Source organism: Kogia breviceps, chromosome 18 (assembly GCF_026419965.1).
Source record: "Kogia breviceps isolate mKogBre1 chromosome 18, mKogBre1 haplotype 1, whole genome shotgun sequence".
Lineage (NCBI taxonomy): Eukaryota > Metazoa > Chordata > Mammalia > Artiodactyla > Physeteridae > Kogia > Kogia breviceps.
Genome location: NC_081327.1, coordinates 56,459,866 through 56,479,821, shown reverse-complemented (window position 1 = coordinate 56,479,821; position 19,956 = coordinate 56,459,866). Strand labels below are relative to the sequence as shown.

General features: G+C 53.8%; 2 protein-coding genes across 22 annotated transcripts in view; both read left to right on the top strand.

Annotated features, from left to right (window-relative positions):
* FBXO31 (F-box protein 31) overlaps window positions 1–5,736 on the top strand; it is a 43,772-nt gene extending 38,036 nt beyond the window's left edge. For 8 of the 9 annotated variants that reach the window (XM_067020265.1, XM_059045923.2, XM_059045921.2 and 5 more), the window contains one exon: window positions 1,652–3,824. In XM_067020265.1, the coding sequence (XP_066876366.1) occupies window positions 1,652–1,874 (223 nt within the window). In that variant the 3' untranslated portion in view covers window positions 1,875–3,824. Of the gene's footprint in view, window positions 1–1,651; window positions 3,825–5,207 lie in introns of those variants that run through there. The other variant, XR_010837981.1, reaches the window with a different exon arrangement.
* A 1,149-nt stretch (window positions 5,737–6,885) lies between these two features.
* Window positions 6,886–19,956, top strand: part of C18H16orf95 (chromosome 18 C16orf95 homolog) — a 453,505-nt gene continuing 440,434 nt past the window's right edge. For 6 of the 13 annotated variants that reach the window (XR_010837979.1, XR_010837976.1, XR_010837977.1 and 3 more), the window contains exons 1-3: window positions 9,753–10,667; window positions 13,416–13,470; window positions 14,220–14,360. Coding sequence is in view for 5 of the 13 variants with exons in the window: in XM_067020261.1 (XP_066876362.1) it covers window positions 10,339–10,667; window positions 13,416–13,470; window positions 14,220–14,360; window positions 19,411–19,560 (675 nt within the window). In the remaining 8 variants the exon portion in view is untranslated. Of the gene's footprint in view, window positions 7,037–9,752; window positions 10,668–11,175; window positions 11,375–13,415; window positions 13,471–14,219; window positions 14,361–19,410; window positions 19,561–19,956 lie in introns of those variants that run through there. The other 7 variants (XR_010837972.1, XR_010837973.1, XM_067020261.1 and 4 more) reach the window with 3 other exon arrangements.

Here is a 19,956-nt window from a genome sequence, read left to right as displayed (position 1 = left end):
GGTGAGACGTCGGGCAGCACTGGAAGCAGACCGTGGCGTCCCTCCCCGCGCCTCCCCTGGAAAGCCCGCTCACAGCGTCTTGGACGACGTTGCAGGGAAGGCCCGTCCTGGGGTCTCTCCGCCTCCTCATCTCTTCGTGGGGTTTCTCCCCGTCTGTAACAGCCTCCCCTCAGAGGCCGTGGGCCCCGGTCTGGGACAGAGCCTGCCCACTGCTGCCAGCTCCTCACTTGGTGTGCTGTTTGCACGGCCCTGCCCCGGTCCCCTGCACTCCAGGGCTGTTTAGTTTAATTACCGAGACTAAAATGAAAAATTCAGGTCCTCGGGCACACTGGTCACATTTCAAGTGCTCAGTAGCCACTCGTGTGTTGGACGGTGCAGGTCTAGAACATTCCATTGCCGTAGAGAGTTCTCATGGACGGGGTTCATTGAGGGAGGAACCTGTCAGTCTCCTGGCAGATTATTACAGCCGACTTGTCTCTGCCTTTGTCACGTTATGTGTGAGGGTTTCTTTCTTCACCTCTGGGTCATCTGCTGCCTCTCTGGGAGGCGCTGTGTGCCCGCAGTGGTCTCCTTGGCTTCTCACGTGTAGGCGGGCGGGCGCACGCTCCCCAAAGGCATCTGCGTGGACTTGATGGAAAAAATTCATTACATTTTCTTCATGTTAATACAGTTGGGATAAGAGAGGCTGAATTTGGGTTTTCTGGAGGGAGATGTTCACATAGGGAACGTGTGAAGTTTCGAAAGGTCATAAAGGAAAAGGCTTTGTTATCCTTGGGAAACTTGACAACTCGCAGCATCTCAGGGCCGGCTCAGGGCCCTCTGGCGGCGCCGGCCTGGAAGCTCTGGCCCAGCCCCTGGCTGTGTCACGGGATGGTCCTCCATCCGGTGCTAAACATCAGGGGCTCGGCCAGGAGGGGCGCATGCGTCCTCTGGCACTGTCACAGTGCCTGCGCAGCACACGTCTCTGTGTATCTAAGCTTGGTGTCCCCCCCCCGCCGCCGCCGCCCGAAAGTCTCTGAGCCACGGGCCCTCAGGCGCAGGGCTGCTGTCCCCCTCCCGCCAGGCAGAGCCTCAGCATGGTGGGCGGAGGTGGGCGTCCAGGCACTGTTCCACGCATGGGGAGGTTCAGGCCAGCCCCTAACTCCTTGTCACCTGTTCTTTGCAAGAAAGAAAGAAAGAAACAGATTACAGCCTGAGTCTCAGAACTTGGCTGTAATGGGTATTTGGAAGTTCTGCTTCTGATTAATGCCAGTTGCACGCCAATAAATCATTATTGATTACATTTGAGTTGTTCACACGTGGACCTAACTGTCCCAGGGATTGAGATTTCTGTTACCTGGGTCTGCGTCATAAAGACGTGTACTTTGGGATAGAGATACGAGGTGGGGCTGCCTTTCGTTGGATGAGCTGGTAGAGAGAGAGCAGTGGTCGGCGGGGTGAGCCCGACCGTGTGGGGCGAACGCCGGCCTCTCCGAAGGTGCAGGGCCCCACCTCTGTGCAGAGCTGCTGCCAGATGCTGGAAGTGGCCTGGAGGTGGAATGGAGAATGTTCCAGAATGTCCAGGACCACGGGTGATGGGCTTGGGCCAGCACGCGCCTTCGAGACCCTGTTCATCCCCTCTCCCTGCGCTTTCCCTCTTGTCCTTGTTCAGTTTCTACGGCACGGGCCTCATCGCCGGTCACGGCTTCACCAGCCCCGAGCGCACCCCCGGGGTCTTCGTCCTGTTCGACGAGGATCGCTTTGGGTTCATCTGGCTGGAGCTGAAGTCCTTCAGCCTGTACAGCAGGGTCCAGGCTGCCTTCCGGAATGCAGACGCCCCGTCCCCACAGGCCTTCGAGGAAATGCTCAAGAACATCCAGTCCCTCGCCTCCTGATGGCCCGCTCCCCCGCGGCAGGTGGCCCGGGCTGGGAGGGCGGCAGTGTGCGCTCAGGAGATGCGGCCTCTGACCGGAACACCCACCTCCTCGTAGGAGCCTCAGCGCGGCCTCCCCAGACGCTTTCCGTGGACGCCCACGTATCTGCCAGTAGCAATGGGAAAGCTGAGCATGTCTGAAACAAACAACAGAACCAGAACAAACCGACTTAGAGGACGGGCTGCAGGGCATGTAGGTGACTGAACTGGAGAAATGGGCCATTTTCTAGGGAAAACAAAATCTTCCTCCAGGGAGGTTCACAACGCAACAGACTCTGTTGCCTCCAGCGATGGAAGGGGTCATGCGTGAGGTGTGCGGGCTCCACCGTCCCCTCTGCAGGAAGTGAGCCAGAGGGCCTTGGTGACTTCGACACAGCCTGGGCAGGTGGGGGCACTGTGTGTGGAATGAGAGCTCCAGGGAGTCGGGCTTGGGACCCACTTCTCTACCGACTTGCTTGGATTTTGGACAAAGGCATTTCACCCTGATCTCAGTTTCCAAATCAGTGAAATGGGGCCAATGATACGGGTCACTAGGGAACGCCACTACAGGCCTTCCAGCAGCTCGGAGGCCCTGTGAGCACCGCCCGACCCCGGTCCCTGCGCTGCCGTGTGCCTGCCCGGCCTCTCTCAGGCTTTAGAACCTAGAGCTTCACTGCAGCAGGTCAGACAGGCATTCACTTAGTTCACGCCCTGCCCCCGCCCCGCACTCACTGGTGTCGGACCCTGAGCTGCAGCCGCTGGTCTCAGAACCAGGACAGGGCACCCTCTGAGATGACCTGCGTCTGTTCCTTCTGCTTGGTTTACACAGGTGCCGCTCTTGAGAGGGGCGAAGCAGCAGAAGGGGTTGTGCCAGGTGAGCGTGACGTCCCTTTGCGGGGGGGTGGGGGGGCTTTCTGGACGCTGCACGTAGGGAGTGCACTTTGGAGACCAGGACCCTCGGGGAGCCTCCAGCATGCAGACCCTCAGCACTGACCCCTTCCGCTGGCATTGTCCCTGTGTCATGTTGACCCCTGCATTTGGGGACCCCTGTGAGCTCTGATCTTGCTGTTTCCTCAAGAGCGGAGCCCCACGTGCCTGTGCACAGACCTGCTGGAGTTCTGTTCAGCCTTCCCTCCAGGCTGCACCTGCCTACCAGGGCGTGTGGCTTGCCGGGGTGGATGGACTCTCTTCCTTCCCAGCTGCTCGTCCTTGTCGGCTGGGCTGCGCTGAGCCCTCACACTGGGGGCGGGGGCCCCAGGGAAGGGGCAGCCTTGTGGTGCCTTCATGTAGAGACCAGCCTGAGGTGTCCCACGGAACGGGGCCTATGTCTCGTGATAGCGCTCTCCCCGACTGGCCCTTTTCTAAAATCACACCCCCGCCCACCGCCCCTGCTTAAGCACATTTGGCGACTCTGGCCTTCCTTTGCTCCCAGAATCGCAGAAGCAGCAAGCTCTGGGCATGGCCTTGAAGCGCAGACTGGGCCTCCCTGGAGGCTCCGTGGGGCTGCCCTGGGCACGTCGGGCCGGGCACTGTCGGCCGTCTCGTCCGAGGCACGCAGGCCCACCTCCCAGACCCTTCCAGCAGGACCCGGGGTTGGGTGGGAACGTGGTCCCAGCTCCTGCGTGTCTGGAAGGACTGAGCCTCGGAGCCTGAGGCTCCTCCCTCCCTCTCACAACGCGGCTGTTCTTCTCTCGTGCCAAGCGTGGCCGTCCCCAACGGTGACAACTGGCCGCAAAGCCTTGAGGACCGTGAAAACGGAGGACAGCTGGGCTACGCTGTTCCTCTCTAGGTTTCATCATTGTTTAAATACAATTTAAAAAATGCGTATTTTACCCAGAGCTAAGGGACCGTCTCTGTCTGAGGCCCCCAGCATTGCAAAGCGCGCACAGATCGAAGAAGAGCACTTCTGATTAAAAACCAGTCTCAAACTGAATGCTGTTCTGCCTCTAGTGTCTGGCCTACCCGTGGTTTCCACTAACAGTGACTAAAATAACCCTCGTCTCTTGGCCGCGTTCACGTTGGCCTCTGTCTCTGGTGTCAGGCGGGGCCCCCGGGCCTGTGGGTGGGGTCTGTCTAGCTGGCGGTGGCCTGCGTGACGCCAGGCAGGTCAGCAGCAATGAAGGGTGAGGGCTTGTCATCCGCACAGCCGGCCGTGCAGAGGTCTCCCAGCCTGACCCGTGCTCAGCCAGCTCTTGACGTCAGTAGGTGAGGGGTAGGGACGGTGGCGGTTCTGTGCGCAAACCCGGCACTGGCCCCTCCCCTTCCTGGCAGACCGTCAGCCAGCTCAGGAGGGGAACTTCCGACCAGTTAACTTGTAGGCGAGGATTCAGAAAGGCTGACGTCGTCGTTGGAGGCCTAAAGGCAACCGGGCTTTTGAAAAAGCAAGTTTCAGTGGTGCACTCGACCCAGGTTAGGGGCTGGCAGCGTCCGCGTGGGGCTTGATCTGGGGGTGGTGGGTGGACCTCGGAGGGTCTTTGGATGCTTTTCCCGTGGTTGGCACCGCCTTCACTGCCACTTTGCTGCCGTGAGGTTGGGGAAGGAAGCTCAGGTGCACCTCTGCGTACCTGGGCCGGCTCCACGCTCTGCTAGTCGATCGGAAATGATGCGATTGGAGATTGGAGATCTCAAACACGGGCCGCTGGCGGTTTTCCCTGTTGGGGCCGAGCGGTGTTTGGTGCGAGGCTGTGGGGCGTGGGCCCGGCCGCTGCTCCAATACAGCCCAGCTCCCTGTGGCTGGCGCTCACGCCACAGCTGCCCTGCTCCGCCCCTTGCCCCCTCCTGCCCTACAACAGGCCGCTCAGTGCCAGGTGCCTGCGCCCCTGGCCAACGCGGAGGGCGGGAGAGTGCACAGCGGTCGGACCAGCTACATTCCCGCTTCCTGCAGAACAAGCGCACGGGTGCAGTTGTCCTGCCAGACTTTCTTACTGAGTTGTTTCCAGATGGCCAGAGCCCTCCCGTAGCCAGCTGCCCTCTCGGCCCGACACCTTCAGGGCTGGTCGCAGGTTGCACAGCTGCTGCTGTGAGGTCACTTCAGTGCTTGTGAGCTGAGCTGAAGAGGATCAGAAACTTGCTCAGCCCTTTGTCATTCGGGGAATTTCCTAAGCTCCCTGCGACCACGGGAGCACCTGACTGTGACTCAGTAGCCACGTTCCTTTGGATACTTTCAAGAATGCCTAAAGGGAATGTTCTCATGTAACCCTCACCTGCCTTGAGGATAAGGTGACCCAATTCATGGTCCATCCCAGTGTTAACGTAGGCTAACTTCTCTGTCTTTACTTTTGGGAGCAGATCTGAAGTGTAATTTGTGTGTTCTCAGAACGATTTAGAGACAGAAGCAAGCCACGATGCCGTCCGTTTGCCTGATGCTGTGCGTGGGAACCGTGCGGAGCAGTGTCATTTACAGCTCGGTGGCCTGCACGCCAGCCCTCCATGGGGCCAAGGTGACCAGCAGTGACACCTGAGGCTCGGACAGAAAGGCAGCCCCTCTTCTGGGTCCTTTCTGTGCTTGCCGGGAGACCAGCCAGAACATGGGAAGGGATCAGAACATTTTGCTTTTTTAGCTTAATTCAGTCAGTGCTTTTGGTTGTTGTTTGAGATCATATAGCCCGCTTGGAGAAGAAAAACATTCATCCTGTGTGATCTTGAAAGCCCACCCCCTGAGTGAGAAAGACAACAGTTGAGATGGAAAGAGTTGTGGTCTCTCTCAGGCATCCGCTCGGACTTGCCGGGTGCGGCTGAGGCAGGGCCCGGACCCGAGGAAGCGGCTGCCGCGAGCCTGGGCTCCGGCTCGTGACCCGGACACGACAGCCAAGCGGGGTTGTTTCTCCATAAAGCAGCTTCTGAAATCTTGTGTGCTCTGTAATTTGTTTCTCTTGGGATGTGTTCAGATAGAGGCTGGAGCCCTAAGCAACATGGCCCATGGATGTGGGAGGGGGCTGCGGGTCGAGGGAGGGGACTGGGGCACCGGTGGGGGGGCCTCCCCAGGGGCCTGTGCTTTTCACACTTGATTTTGACAAAATTTTGATTTTCCCAGTTATGGAACGGGGTGGTGAGTGACCCCCGGGGAATCCAGACAACCGTGGGTCCCTGGATCCCTCCCTTTGACCCGGCGGACATGTGTCCCCCTCCCCAGCAAGGCAGCCCTGAAGTCTAAGTCGCTGTTTCTGAGAACAGAAGGGCAGGATAGATAGGGCAGGGGCTGTGCTCAGCGGCTGGGCATACAGCTGAGGAGCTCATTTATGTATTATTTTCACCTGTTTGCAAAAGTAATATTCCTGTGAAAAATACAAATATTTTATGTAGGAAGGAGAAGTACCTCATGTTCCCATCCAGCTGGGCCTGGAGCCCTGAGAAGGGTTGGGGCTAGGTCCCCTCCCCCATCCGGGGCGTGGCATCACCCCCATCCCTGAAGGCACCGTGCTCGCCCTTCCCCGCGCGGCAGGAGGCTGCATTGGTGGCCCTGGGGAGTGCGCTCCCCTCCAGGCCAGGGTCCCTGTGACTGGGTCCCTTTGTAGCCCGACCTCTAGTGGGCACGTAGAGTCGCTGCATGCTGCGTGACCCCAGCCAGCAAGGTGAAAACAACGAAGAAAGATACGCCACTTGGGTAGTTTTCAGACCTTTCCCCCCACTTTGACTTGAAAATCCATGAGTGATGGAAGGCCGCCTTTCAGGAAACTTGGGGGAGGGAGGGCTGGCAGCTCTGCGGCGCTCTGGGATGAACAGGTGCTTCTCGGGGAGCGGACTCGGAAGGAGACAGCGGGTCACCCAGGACACCCACGGGGGGCCCTAGAGGCAGACCTGCGAAGCAGACCTGAGGTCCACCCGACGGTCCTGCTCTCGTGGCACGCACACGCACCCTCAGCCTAGGCCGAGCCCCAGACACAAGATCTCTTAGGGGGAACCAGCCCTGCTGCTGCCTAGGCCCCTAGAGCTTCTAAGTCCCCAAGCCCGGCTGCTTGCTTGGGGCGGGGCTTCTCCACCAGGCATGAGGTCTCCACGTTTGGGGCCAGGTGATTCTGTGCTGGGCTACTGCGCTTGCTGTAGCGGCTGAGCCGCATCCCTGGCCTCCCCCATCATGACAATCAAAAATGCCTCCAGATGCGGCCAGAGTCCCCTGGGGACTGTCACCTGGTGGAGAACCACTGGGTAAGTACCTGCACCTCCATGCCCCAAACAGGGTGCCAAGCTTTGGGGACACAGCAGTGAACGGGTGGCAGGGTCTCAGTCCTGCACAGGTCACAGAACAGAACATCCCCCAAATGGGCTCAGGCAGCCTCCCCTTGACTCTTGGGTGCCATATCAGGTGATGATCTGTCTCCAGTGCAATGAGGGGTCAAGGCTGAGATGGAAGCTGGTGCAGGTGGTCATGTGGTACCTGGCCTGCAGGGTCCAGATGGTGGGCGAAGTGCTGTGTCCTCAACTATCTCCCTCTCTACCCAGGAGGATGTCACTCCCAGAACCTCAGCAGGGGCCCAGGAATGGGGTGTCCACAAAGCTCCAGAGCCGTGGGCTCCTCCCTGGTACCGGCACTGTCCTCAGCACACTTCCCCAGCTCCTGGTGGAGGGGGCAACGGCTGTTGTGTCGACAACGACACTGCCTGCCACTCGAGCTGGTGGCTTGGCTTCCCAAGGGTGGGTGGGCGTGAAGCTCAGCGCCACCAGGTCCTCAGCAGGAGGGAAATGCGTGCCCAGCCCTGGCATGCTGAACTGTGATCTCTGGGGAGAGGGGTTGAGCAGTCTAGTCTTACAACCCCCCCCCCCCCAAAGGATTCTGATGTTGCACAAATATCTCCTTTTCCAAAATCTTTTGGGAAGAGGATTCCAGAGAAAATACCTCAAGGAACATGATTTTAAACACATAGCTGTTCTTGGCACTGTAGTGGGAATCGCTGGACTGTCCTTTTTTATTTCATGGTTAGGTTTTTTGAGATATGAATTATGTCCATTTTTAGTGTAAGTATATTTCTTTAAGTTGACCGACACATAGAGCTGTGAACAGGCACCACAGTCGAGATACAGAATATTCCATCTTCCTCAAAATCCCTGGTGCTGCCCCTTCATAGCCAGCGCCCCGCTCTGAAACCACTCATCTGTTCTCCATCCCTAGTTTTGCCTTTTTTAGAATGTCAAACTGAATTGCACAGTATGTAGCTTTTTTAGTCTGGTTTCTTTCATCAGCAGTTTCTCAGCCTTTTGTTCATTATCTCCCTCCAAGGAGCCTTTTTAGACATTTTTTCCCCTAATACTTCCCCATGACGATTTAACACCACAGATATAGTTTATATGTACTGTATGCATTTGTGTGGGTCTGTGTGCATGTGTGAGCCCAGGTGGATGGCCCCACTGCCATGGAATGTCTCTCCTGTTCCCAGCATTCCACAGTTCTATTGGAAGGCAAGCTCCCATGGGGCGCCATGGGTGCAGGGAACATGGTGCCGAGGCCTCTCCTACAGGACGCTTCAGTGGTCTCGGGGGAGGCACTGGGACGGGGCCCTTGGTACCCCGGAGGTGGGGGTGAGAGTGACAGAGGCACTTGAAAACGAACAGACTCTCCTAGCCTGGTGGCCTGGCTTGGCTGTGCCATTTCATAGTGCTCTGACACCAGTGAGGAGGAGGACGGCAGTGGTCCTGTGTCCCCCAGCAGATTGCAGGGGCTCACAGTGAAGAAGGGAAGGGAAGCCGGGACGCTGACGTCACAGCCACCGAAGAGAGAAGTCTAGGTGTCTCGGTCAGTGAGGGTGACGATGGAGCCTATGGTCCCACGAGGAAAGGGTAAGGTTTGGGGCAGCAGAGTTGACATCACGCTGTCCACCGGTGGGAACCTGTCACATCACGCAGGGCCCCCATCTGGGTAAAAAGTGAGTCCTGTGTCCAGGGCCGTGGCGACAGTGGCACCTGGTGTGACCTTGACCAAAACCACTGTGTGGCTTGGGCTGGGAAGGGACTTGAGTACTCAACGTCAGAGAGACCCAAAAAGTCATGAGACATGAGAACTTAAGAATTACAGTTCCTATTTAGATTTTATTTGAAAATCATGATTTCACTTAATCCGTAGGATTTAGGTTTGTGGAACTCCTATGCCTGTCACAGGTCAGTTAGGCAAGGCTATCCTGAAATAAGCCAACCTCAAAACAAAAGCACAACTTTTTGGTTCTTTTCTGGGTTACCAGTAATACGTACTTTTTTAGGAACGTTCTCAAAGACACAAATACGGACACGTGTGAAAGAGTGGGAAGTGGCTGTCCTCCAGCTGCTGGCCGAGCCAGCACTGTGTGTGTGTGTGTGTGTGTGTGTGTGTGTGTGTGTGTGTTTGTCTGTGTCCTCTAGTGGACATAAACTCTCACTCTCTTGGGTGTATACCCGGGGGGCGGGGGGAACTGCTTGGCCATAGGATATTCACATGTTTAGGCTTTGTAAGTACTGCCCAACAGTTAGCCTATATGGTTGTATCTATTTTGTAATGTATGAGGGTTCCAGCTGCCACATCCTCTACAAACTTGGTACCGTCAGTCCTTTTAATTTTAACTATTTTTGGTGGGGATGGGGATGGTGATGAGTCACTCTTGATATGAGATGGCAAGTCCCAGGGGTGAGGGCCAGAATTTCTAGGGGGGCACAAACCTGTCTTCTATGCTACCACGATGTTCCAGTGGGCTCAGGAGGTGAATGGAGAGTGCAAGGAAGCCAAGGGCCCTCCAAGGCTGGCAGAGACAAGACAGCCATAAATAAAATGCTAGGCTGATGGTGAGATTCCTGGATAATTTTGTCATTAGCTATTAAGAGACCAGTGGTGACATTATTTATAGACTCACATGCGGTGGAGGGTGGTGGTGTCTGAAATAATTAGCAGCTAATATGGTGGGGTGCTGCCCAATCAGCATTGGTGCTGGCCCAGAGAGCCTGCGTGGGGGTGCGGGGTGGAAGCTCACCCCTGTTTACACGTCATGAACTTACCGGTTTAATAAAGGAGCTGAGAATCTTGAGCAGTGCCTGGGAACTCCTGTTCGTCCATGGCTAGAACGCAGCACGTGGAGATGTGCCGCCCCACCCGAAAAAAAAAAAAAAGAAAAAAGAAAAACAAACACTGAGAAGTCTGTTTCCAAGAAATACTTTTTTTTTTTTTTTGCCCCACGGTGTGGCTTGCAGGATCTCAGTTCCCCGATCAGGGACTGAAGCCGGGCCAAGGCATTGAAAGCTCGGAATCCTAACCACTAGGTCAGCAGGGAACTCCCATGCTTCCAAGAAATACAAATATGATCTTGTGATACAGATCACAGAGAGGCAGAAAACATTCAATTTTACTAAAATGTGAAGACAAGCATCGTGTCTTCATTTCGGAAACTGCCCAGAGCGCACACGTGCGAGGCGGAGGAAGGAGAAACCAATGGGCGGAGAAACCAACGGGCAGAGAAACGGGCCGAGCGTTCAGAACCGCACAGCATCTCTGGATGTCAGTTGTTTTGAATTCCACGGTCTTCAAACCCCCAGGCTGCTTAAGAAACACACATTCTCTAAAGTCACAATTTGAGCCCGATTCAGCCAGTGACATGCGGGGCGCCCGGTTAAATCTGAACGTCAGAAAAACAACTTCAACTACAAGTACGTCCCGGGTCCTGCGTGGGACACACTCCTACCAAGATGCTCCCCGATATCCAGAATCGGCCCTGGGCCGGCACCGCGACCCTGCGGCCTCAGGGGGCGGGTCCCACCTCTTTCTCTCCTTCCAGGGGACAGAGACCCCGGCTGGTGCACCCCGCAGGCCCGTCCATCGGAAATGGTGAGCGGGCATTCCCGGGAGTGGGGGGGGTTCTTCCGGGGCCGACGCCCGTCCAGGCCAGGACCGGGCCACAACCGAAACGCGGTCACCCGCGCCCGGGCCGACTTCCGCTCCGTACCCGGGCCGGACCCCGCCCCGGGCGCCGCCCCTCCCCTCCCCTCCCCGCCCCTCCCCTCCCCTCCCCTCCCCTCCCCTCCCGCCCCCTCCCCTCCCCTCCCCTCCCCTCCCCGCCCCTCCCCTCCCCTCCCCTCCCCTCCCCGCCCCTCCCCTCCCCTCCCCTCCCCTCCCCGCCCCTCTCCTCCCTGCCCCGCTCCTCTCCGCTGACCCCGAGGTCCGTGGCGCCGGGGCCCAATCAGCTGCCAGGTAAGTGCCTAGAAGGCAGCGTCTGATTGGCTGAACGAGGGCCAGTCAGCGGCGTGCGCAGAGGGCCGTCGCCGGAAGAGCCTGGCCTCTGAGAGGCGGGGGGACGGAAGAGGAGGGGCCTTGGGGGGTGTCGGAGTAGGCCCCGAGGAGGTAGCGGCCTGAGAGAGGAGGCCGTTTTGTGGGAGGAGTGACACGCGTGGGCCAGTCCCCGCTTTCGTCACCGCCGTCATCATGAGCTTCGTCACCCCCTCACTACGACTTAAAGTCGCGGCGGGCACTTCCGGGAGCCCTCGGGTGTCCATTCGGTCTGTCAGCGCGCACTCACCTCGAGCGCGTCATGATAGGCAAGTGCCTCCTCAGTCCTAAACTCTGGGCGACCATTCCACACCTGGGGGCCCGGCACCCGAGTCACCTGAGGGAACCCGGACCCCGAGTCACCTGGGGAGGCCCGACCCCGAGTCACCTGAGGGAAGCCGGACCCCGAGTCACCTGAGGGAAGCCGGACCCCGAGTCACCTGGGGAGGCCGGACCCCGAGTCACCTGAGGGAACCCGGACCCCGAGTCACCCGGGGAAACCGGACCCCGAGTCACCTGAGGGAAGCCGGACCCCGAGTCACCTGGGAAGGACGGACCCCGAGTCACCCGGGGAAACCGGACCCCGAGTCACCTGGGGAGGCCGGACCCCGAGTCACCTGAGGGAACCCGGACCCCGAGTCACCCGGGGAAACCGGACCCCGAGTCACCTGAGGGAAGCCGGACCCCGAGTCACCTGAGGGAACCCGGACCCCGAGTCACCTGGGGAGGCCAGACCCCGAGTCACCTGAGGGAAGCCGGCCCCCGAGTCACCTGAGGGAAGCCGGCCCCCGAGTCACCTGAGGGAACCCGGACCCCGAGTCACCTGGGGAGGCCAGACCCCGAGTCACCTGAGGGAAGCCGGCCCCCGAGTCACCTGAGGGAAGCCGGCCCCCGAGTCACCTGAGGGAACCCGGACCCCGAGTCACCTGAGGGAAGCCGGCCCCCGAGTCACCTGAGGGAACCCGGACCCCGAGTCACCTGAGGGAAGCCGGACCCCGAGTCACCTGAGGGAAGCCGGACCCCGAGTCACTTGGGGAGGCCAGACCCCGAGTCACCTGAGGGAAGCCGGCCCCCGAGTCACCTGAGGGAAGCCGGCCCCCGAGTCACCTGAGGGAAGCCCCAGGATCGCCAAATCACCCCGTCCCATAGAAGCTTGTACCAGGTAGGCAGGACAGATACCATACCTACATCATGTAAGCCCAGAAGGGCAATTCACTGTTTCACCTGAGGATGTCAGCAGTCAGTCGTCAGGAATGGATGTATCCAGATGCTCAAGGATGGTGGTCAAGGACTGTTTGTCTCCATCTTCGGCTTTGCTTTCTTCCCCTCCTGGAGGCAAAATGACCACCAGGACCTCCGGAGGCTTACAGCCTCAACAGAAAGGGGCATTCCCCTTCCCAGTGATTCTAACACAGAGTCCCAGAATGGGTCTCATTGGGTTGACTTGGGTTACAGTACAATTCTGAGCCAGCCTCTGGAACTGTCTGGCTTCACCTTCTTGGCTGGGGTTGTGGCCCCCCGCGAGGAAACAGCAGTGCTGTCATGAGCGTTTGGGGGCTTGGGTGCTGTGCAGGGCAGCATCCCACATCCTGTGTTGTCAAGGATCAGCTGGGAGAGGTGCGCTCAGTGCCCTGAAGCTATTGCTGTAATGAGATAGCAGTAGTAGTGATTATCATGACGATGTCACTTTTACCATTTCCGTGGGACACATCGCTCTCAGGGAAGCTGGTCTTTGCTTTGTGTTGGTTTTACGCCCACTGGACACTCTCCATACAGTGGCCAACATTCTACAACTTGTTTTGGGGAGAATGGGAAGAGTAACAGAGTCTCTGCAGCCCCAAATGCTCTGTCATTCCAGGTTTTTATACTGCAAGGAATTTCATTAGATGTAGAGCTTTGATGATACTTTCCTTCAGTATTCCAAGTAAGCTCAGGGTGTCTGCTAAAGCGTCATATATGTTGTGGTTGGCAGCTCCACGTCTTGGAAAATTCTCACCAGGTCGGAATATTCCTGTCTTTCCCAAAGGGCCTAGCACGGGTTTAGCTATAGGGTGCCTGAAGCACGTAGGTTTGGAGATGCAGGATTCCACAATAGCTTGACATCTGGGAACCCCCAGACCTTAGCATGTGAATGTGCACATACCTGCTTCTATTGTCACCCCCTCTCCCCTCTTAGGCTCACAATGGTGACCCCTTCCACTCTTGGGGTTTAATGGTGTGAGCCAAGCTGGCCCAGGCCCTCACCCTAGTACTCCTGCTCCCAATTTACACAAAGCCCAGAACTTTCTAAGCCTTCCTGTTCTTTTTTAGGGAAAGAAGCACATTTCAGACTTTTGGGGAAGAAGTGTGTCCCATAGATCGTTCGGTAAGGAAAGCAAATCTCAACTACTTTGCCCCAACTCTGACACGCCCCTGTGGGGTGGGGAGAGCAGAAAATGTGGGTCCAGAAGAAGCATCTCACGAGAGGGTGTGTCAGACAGGGGAGTCCGTGGTTTCAGGGACCATGCAAGCCCCCAAATCTCTATGTAGGGTCACCCACTGCCTCCCTCACCGCTCAGTTCTTCATGACGGATTCAGGAGGCCTGGGAGAACCAGTGTTGCCCCTTAAAGTATCTGCTCTGGGCATCAGCTCCATCTGCCCCTGGAGAGGACTTTTCCTCTCCTCCTGCTGTGGGTGTGGTGGGATCACATGGGATGGTTGTGAAAGCCTTTGCAAACATAAAGCACTGTATGTAGATTGACGTGGATTACCACAAAAAGAGCAATCATTCCCCCCCAACCCCTGCTAGAGTTGGTTGTACTTCCCCATTTTTAGGGGGGAAATCCAAGACTTGCTCATGGTAAGGTGGCTGTAAGTGGTCGCACATCCCAGCATAGCTGGTCTGCAGGCTCTGGTGGTCCCCCTCTAGTGACTTTGGAGGGCCTCAGGGCAGGCCGAGATAGCCTGCCTCTTTGTGAGCTTCGGGAGCTGAGGCTCCTGTCCCTGCACCTGCCCCTGGATGCCCTGTATTAACCTTGCTCCCTCTGAGCATGGATTTACTATTTCAGAGAGTACCTTGACTCACATCACTAATGCAGCATCACATTCAATTCTTTTTTGTGCCTCTTGTTCAGATGTGTCCTGTCCCCAGCTCTGTTCACCGAGAGCCTATCTGCTGTGAGTGCCAGGCCAAATTTGGGGGCCGCCTGCCGGTGCCCAGGGCTGAGGCACTGCTGCCTTACTGGGTCCCTCTGTCCTTGAGACCCCAAAAGCAGGTAGGTGACTTGAATCAGGGGTTCAGATTTATGGAGATACGATTGGCATATGATAAATGGCACATATGTAAAATGTAGTGTTTGATAAATCGTGACATATGCACACACCTGTGAAAGCACCACAATTGTGACAATGTACAGTCATCTCTAGTCATTCAAAGGGGATTGGTTCCAGGACTCCTGTGGATATCAAAATCCAGGGTGCTCAAGTCTCTTGTATAAAATGGAGTAGTGCAGTACATGTATGCAACCCTAAAAGGTTTCCTTGTGCCCTTTTGAAATTCCACTCAACCCTCTCTGCCCCGCGGTCCTCACGCGACTGTGGATCTGTTTCTGTCACTATAGATTCATTTGCATTTCCTTGAATGTTATATAAATGGAAGGCAGCTATGCTCACCACTGCCCACCGGCTCACACTATATAAATGGAATCATCTAGTATGTACTCTTTTTGTCTGGCTTCTTTTACTCAGCATGATTATTTTTCATATTCATCCACGTGGTTGTGTGCATTGCTACACAACCTTTTTACTGCTTTTTACTGCTGAGTAGCGTATCATTATATGGATAGACCACCATTTATCCATTCATCCAGTGAAGGATGTGTGGATCATTTGCAGCTTTTTCTATTTTGTCCAACAAATAAAGCTGCTGTGAACATTTGTGTACAAGTCTTTGTGTGAACATGCCTTCATTTTTCTTGGGCAAGTACCTAGCAAAAGCCTTGCTGCGTCATATGGTAGGTATCTGTTTAACTTTTTAACAAACTGTCAACTGTTTTCCAAAGTGGTTGTACCATTTCACAGTCTCTCCAACAATGTATAAAGTTCCAGTTCCTTCACATGTTCACTAACACTTGGTTTGGTCAGTCTTTTAAATTTTGGCCATCTCAAAAGGTGTGTATCTCATTGTGTATGTGTGTGGTTTTTTTTTTGGCCACACAGCTTGCAGGGTCTCAGTTCCCCAAGCAGGGATTGAACCCATACCCTTGGCTGTGAAAACGTAGAGTCCCAACCACTGGACCACCAGGGAATTCCCTCTCATTGAGGTTTTAACTTGTATTTCCACAGTGACTCATGATGTTGAGCATCTCGTCATATATTTTTGCCATCTGCATATCTTACTTGATTTATGTCTTTTTTTGCCCCTTTAAAAAAATTGGGTTGCTTTTTTTAGGTTAGTGAGTTTTGAGGGTTTTTTTATATATCGGAATACAAGTTCTTTACCAGATATTTAATTTGCAAGTGTTTTTTCTACGTCTTTGGCTTGTCTTTTAATTCTCTTATCACTATCTTTAAAACGGCAGAAGTTTTAAATTTTGATGAAGTCCAATTTATCAATTTAATCTTTTCTGGATCTTGTTTAGGCGTGCCTGTCCCCAGCACAACAATGGATCATGCTTTCTATGCATTTCTAAGAAACCTTTGCCAACCCAAGGTCAGAAAGGTTTCTTCTATGCTTTCTTCTGGAATTTTTATAGTTTACTGTTTATATTGAGGTCTGTGGTCCATTTTAAGTCAGTTTTTGTATATGGTGTGAGGTATGGACCGAAGTTCATTTTTTGCACATGGATGTCCAGTTGTTCTAATACCACATATTATAAAGCTCATGCTTTCTCCGCTGACTTGCCTTTACACCTTTGTCAAAAACCAGTTGTCCATGTACACGTGGGTCTGTTTCTGTTGTGGTATTCTGTTTGCTGATCTGATTGTCTCTCCTCGTACCAGTACTACACTAACTTGATTACTGTGGCTTTATAATTATAAAAAGTCTGGAAATCAGGTAGTGTTAGCTCTCCAACATTGTTTTTCTTTTTCACAGTTGGTTATTGTAGGCTCTTGGCATTTCCACATGAATTTTAGAATCAGTTTGTCAATTTTTTACAAAAATGTCCTACTGGGATTTTGATTGGGATTGTGTGTAGATCAATTTGAAGAAATTGTCTTCTTAGCCATATTGAGTCTTCTGATCCATGAACATGGTAATTTCTGTGTTTATTTAGGTTTCTTTAATATTTCTCAGCAGTATTCTGCAGTTCTTAGTGTACAGGTCTTGCACATCTTTTGTCAGTTTTATTTATAAGTATTTCGTATTTTTGATGACATTGTTCTTAAAAGTCAGTTTATGTTTGCTCATTGCTAATATTTAGAAATACCATTTATTTTTATATTTTGATCTTGTATCCCACAATATTGTTAAACTCATTCTGGTAGCTGTTTTTGTAGATTCCATCAGAATTTCTGCATGGATGATTATGATATCTCCAGATTGAGATGGTTTTATTTCTTCCTTTCCAATCTGTATGCCTTTTATTTATTTTTCTTGTCTGACACACGGATAGAACTTCTAGTAAACTATTGAAGTGGAGTGGGGAAGACAGACATCCTTTTTTCCCCCTGATCTTAGAGGATATGTGTGAGTTTTCACCATTAAGTATGATGTTAGCTGTAAGTTTGGATGCCCTTTGTCAGGCTGAGGAAGTTCCCTTCTATTGCTAGTTTGCTGAGAGCTTTTATCAAAAATGAGTGTTGGGTTTTACCTGTGTCTTTTGAAATCATTTTATAGCTTTTCTTTTATGGTTTGTTAATGTGATGAATTCTCTTGATTGGTTTTCAAAAGTTAAACCAACCTTTCAAACCCATTTAATTATGATATATTAATCCTGGCATCGTAGAATCAGTTGGGAAGTATTCTTTCATTTTCAAGAAGACTTTGTGTAGAATTGGTATTATTTCTTCATTGAGTGTTTGGTAGAATTTGCTGGTGAAGCCATGTGGGCCTATAGCTTCCTTTGTGGGAAGGTTTTCAACTACAAATGTAGTTTCTTTCATAGATACAGAGCTATTTAGTTTATCTATTTCTTCATGAGTGAGCTTTAGTAGTTTATACCTTTCAAGGACTTTGTCCATTATATCAGTGTTGTTGAGTTTATTGGCATAATGTTGCTCATAATATTTCCTTATTGCCCTTTTAATATCAGTAGACTCTGTAGTGATTGTAGAATGTGGAATCTCTCATTTCTTGTTTTTTAATAGACTCTCAAAGGGGTCACTGTATCAAGATGACTAAGTCATATTGTTGTAGGCAGAGGTGATAGCCTCAGTCCCTCCTGTTGGTCATTGTATCATTTGAAAGTTGGGCAGAGTAAGTATTATCATCTCCCTTTAGCAGATGGGCAAACTGAGGTCCAGAGAGGGACGGAGGCTTGTCCAAGATCACACAGTCAGTCCATAGCAGATCAGGGATTAGAATCTAGGTCTCTGGCTCTGATTGCAGCACTGCCCCCACTGAGTTTTGTTGCTGGGTGTCAGGGGTAAGGGTGGAAGGAATATAGAAGTCAAGGTGCCCAGCACATCTCACCAGGGTGACTGCCCAGCCTCCCAGCTGGTCTCCTTGCCTACATCCTTTCTAACTCTGACTGTCTATTTTCTGATCTGTAGCTGGTGAGCTTTTAAAACCATATATCTGGTCCTGTCACTCCCCCGTGGAGACCCATTTCCCTCAGAATATGGACCAAACTCCCTGACACAACTCTTGGGGTCTTTCTTGCCCTTGCCCCTGCCTGGATATCCAGTCCCCTTTCTGCTTGCTCCGCAGGCTCCTGTTCCATCAGAAGGGAAGTGTTAGGTGCAAGAAACAGAAAACTGACCCACAGTGGGTTCAACCAGGGTCTTTGGTAGAGAGAGGATTCTTCTAGGATTGGTTTTTTGGCTTTATGATGTCTTCAGGGACCCAGATTCTCTTCATCCTTCCACTCAGAGTGTTTGTGCTGTCACTTCTAGTGTTTTTAGATGGTGGCCACGTACACCATGTTACACATGGCAGAAAGTGAATCTTTTGGAGTCTTCCAAAGGCTTACTCTCCCACTCTCTTTCTTCTCAGGTATAAAACATTTTCAGAAGCCCCAGTTGACTCCCCCCAACCCCCGCAACCAAGACTCTTTGCTGGCAGGGTGGGACTGGCTGAACCCTGGGGCCTGGCCACTTTGCCCCATGAGCAAAATAGGTTTCTTTTTAATTTATTTATATTTTATTCATTTATTTTTGGCTGCGTTGGGTCTTCATTGCTGCACGCGGGCTTTCTCTAGTTGCGGCGAGCGAGGGCTACTCTTCGTTGCGGTGTGCGGGCTTCTCATTGCGGTGGCTTCTCTTGTTGCGGAGCATGGGCTCTAGGTGCACCAGCTTCAGTAGTTGTGGCACATGGGCTCAGTAGTTGTGGCTCACAGGCTCTAGAGCACAGGCTCAGTAGTTGTGGCGCACAGGCTTAGTTTCTCTGCAGCATGGGGGATCTTCCCAGACCGGGGCTCAAACCCGTGTCCCCTGCATTGGCAGGCAGATTCTCAACCACTGCACCACCAGGGAAGCCCCCACTCCACCTTTAAAAAAAAATGTAAATGGTAGCATACAGTGCTGCATTTCCCACTTAATATCATGTCTCTATGCTCATTCTGTGTCAGGACAGACAGGTCTGCCTCATTCTTTCCAAAGGCCACCCATTCCCTCTGTTCCCCCGTCCATTATTTATTGTCCCTTATTATAGGCATTCAGGCTATTTGGTCGCTACAGCCAGTGCTGTACTGAGTGTTCTTGAGCAAATGCACATGTGTCCTCCTGGGATACAGTCCCAGGAGTGCAATTGCTGGACCAAAGACTGTCCCATTTTAGACTCTGACCAATGTTGTCAAGATTGTGGCAGAGTCCTCTCTCTAGCCGAGAATGCTGAGGCTCAGAGAGGCTAAATGTTGTGCCCGAGGGTTGAGCCTGGCGGCCGCCAGGCTCAGAACAGAACCAGGCCTCCCGACTCCCACCCATGTGTCCCGCCACAGTACCACGCAGATGCCCCACTGCAGAAGTGCAGGTGGTGGGTCGTGAGGGTGCCGGCCACTCCTGGGGATATCATGGAGTGGGGACCTGCTCCTTCAGCTGGGCTGTTGGGCTGTGCTGTGGGCGGGGCATAGGAGAGGCGCTCTCCAGGGCCGTGTCCCTGAGGCTGAGGTTGTCTGGGGCATGGTTCCACCCTGCTTTGGACCTTCTCTTCCCTTCCTCTGTTAGATCCAAAAGATGGTCCGGTTTTATGTCCCCCAAACCACCAAGGCATGCCTCTGCCCATGCCACCACTTTGGGGGCCGCCTCCCGATGCCTAGGGATCAGGCCGTGATGATGCCCTACTGGGTGCCCCAGGTCCTGAGGTCTCACAAGAAGGTAAGAGGGAGGCTTGCATGGCAGCAAGGCCTGAAAGTGAGGGGCGGGCTAAAGAGGGACCCAGAGATGAGGGGGAAGGGTGCTGGGTTCTTTGCCCACAGTGGCTTCCATTGATGTCTGGGGGCCTTCTGGAAGCCGTGGCCCAGAGCAGCAGAGTGCAGGAGGCAAGTGGTACTCAAGGCAGGCCCAGGTCAAGTGTCCTGGTGGTGTTGGGAAGGGTGGGGTGCACTGCTTTCTGATGAGGGTGCCCACTGCTGCTGTCACCTTTCCGGCCATCTCTTCTGTCCCCTTCTCCTCTCCTGCCTTCTCCTCCCTCTTCCCTCTTCTTCTCCACCTCCCTCACCTCCCTCCCTCTTCCTTCCTAACCCTCCTCCCTCTCCTTGCCTCCTCTACCCC